A 1,995-nucleotide genomic window follows, 5' to 3' on the forward strand; every position below is an offset into this window, starting at 1 on the left:
TGGTTTAAATACCAATTCCTTTATATTACCGTTACGGGACTACAAATGACGATAATCATAATAATAATGTTACTTGTTGTTATTACAGCTAAATATGGTGATATACGACGAGCTATATCAACTGTATTGGCTATAGCTATTATTGATAACTTCTTAGTATATGTAGTCATATGGAATAATAATCGTAATAGTAATAGATTATCATCATCAGTAGTAGTACATGGACCTGCTGCTGGTTGTTGGTGGTATTAATGATTAGTGATGATGATAATAATACCTCCTCTGGTATTAGTTATCAAAGCATCTATTTCATCAATGATGATGATAGTCCTATTCTTACTATTATCCAATACATCAATAATATCACTTATCTAAGAATAACTACCATATCACAACAACAACAAGAATAATGATAATAACAGGAGTACTACACATTGTTCTAGTAATTCCTGTTGTTGTTGTTGTTGTTGGCCTTTATGAATACCACTATTCTTCTTATTTCTAGTCGTCCTAGTAGTTGTTCCTAGTGTACTATGTGGTATTGGTGGTCTAGTATAAGGTTTACTCTTATGTTTCCTCATGGCTGATGATACTGATCCTACTTCTTCACGTAACTATCAATAAGAATACTACTACTAATGATACTGCTATTGATTATTATTATTACAATAGTAAAGATGTATGTGGGATCATTAAGGGTCATAGCATTGATATTGATAACACGACTAGTAGTAGTATAGTTTCCTCCTGCTCCTGCTCCTGCTCGTCCTGCTCTTCCCTTATTAGATAAGTAATTATCTATAGCCATACGTACAGTAAGACTTTTACCAGTGCCAGGACTTCCACATACATACAGAATACCACCACCACTACTACTACTAGCAGCAGCAGTAGTAGTATTATTAAGGAAGCTTATTATACATTCCCTTTCCATATCACGTTCCAATAGTACCTAATAACAACACTAATACTAGTAATAGTAATAGTAGATAATGGATAGTATAAGTATTATTACAGGAGGTATGAACGTATCTGCTAGAGTACGTTGTATAGATAACAACAACATACTACTATTGTTGGTTGATGGTGATGGTGCATCATTATCGTCTGATGATGATGATGAGGGGATTGAGGAGGACATTAGCAATGATGATCCTTAGGTCGTTGATGATGGTATAAATGTATCCCTAGGGTGGTAGTAGTGGTGTTAGCCTATCATCAGATTACTACTACTACTACCTCAATGATGATAATAAGAACGATAAGTATACTTCTATCCCCCACCTTAATACTCTATACCAGGATCATCATATTACTAGTATAGGGTATAGTTATTACTGTAACACGAAGAATTGTAGATGGAAAGGGAGTAGTAGTGGGGTTGATAAGTTATGTAATAATCGTCTCTTCCTCTTCCTCTTGTAGTTATTATTATTGTTGTTTATCAGGACATATGAATGATACAGTAACATTAGTATTCTTCAGAACTGTACAGAAATGTCCTGTAGAACCTGATCATGATAGAATAATCATTACTACTGAGTATTATTATTATTAGTACCATAACGACATGTAGCAGCAACATCACCAAATGCCACAGTTGAACATGCTAATAAATGGTAATTATTAATAACATAATCAGGTCTTAACTTCTTAACCGTGTTTCCTGATGATTCTAGTGATGGTAATGTTGATCTGTAATAGCATGTATACTAATTATTAATGTTAGTAGTAGTAGTAGTAGTACCTCTTGTTGTTGTTGTTGGATGGTGGTGGTAGTGGTGGTGCCCATACACCAAAGTATATTAGACATCTATCCACATCAACTGTAATATCAACTATTCTACCTATCTCTAATGGTGCTACAAATGCATGACGTCTACTAACATCAGAATGGGTACGAGAACATATATGACCTCTTCTATTGAGGAATATAGAATCAATCCTAACAACAATGTGATACTAATGCTGATAATGATAATGATGATATTATTA

At 33.8% G+C, this 1,995-nt stretch overlaps 1 protein-coding gene across 1 annotated transcript; it reads right to left on the reverse strand.

Moving 5' to 3' along the window:
- Positions 1-667: 667 nt before the first annotated feature.
- Positions 668-1,813, reverse strand: Pmar_PMAR016480 (hypothetical protein; the record flags this gene model as incomplete). The annotated part of the gene is made up of 3 exons (XM_002771763.1): positions 668-798; positions 922-952; positions 1,748-1,813. Coding segments are annotated over 3 exons (228 nt in total), but the record flags the coding sequence as incomplete, so codon positions are not given.
- Positions 1,814-1,995: the final 182 nt, after the last annotated feature.

This window comes from Perkinsus marinus, assembly GCF_000006405.1.
Source record: "Perkinsus marinus ATCC 50983 genomic scaffold scf_1104296962532, whole genome shotgun sequence".
NCBI classification, from domain to species: domain Eukaryota; phylum Perkinsozoa; order Perkinsida; family Perkinsidae; genus Perkinsus; species Perkinsus marinus.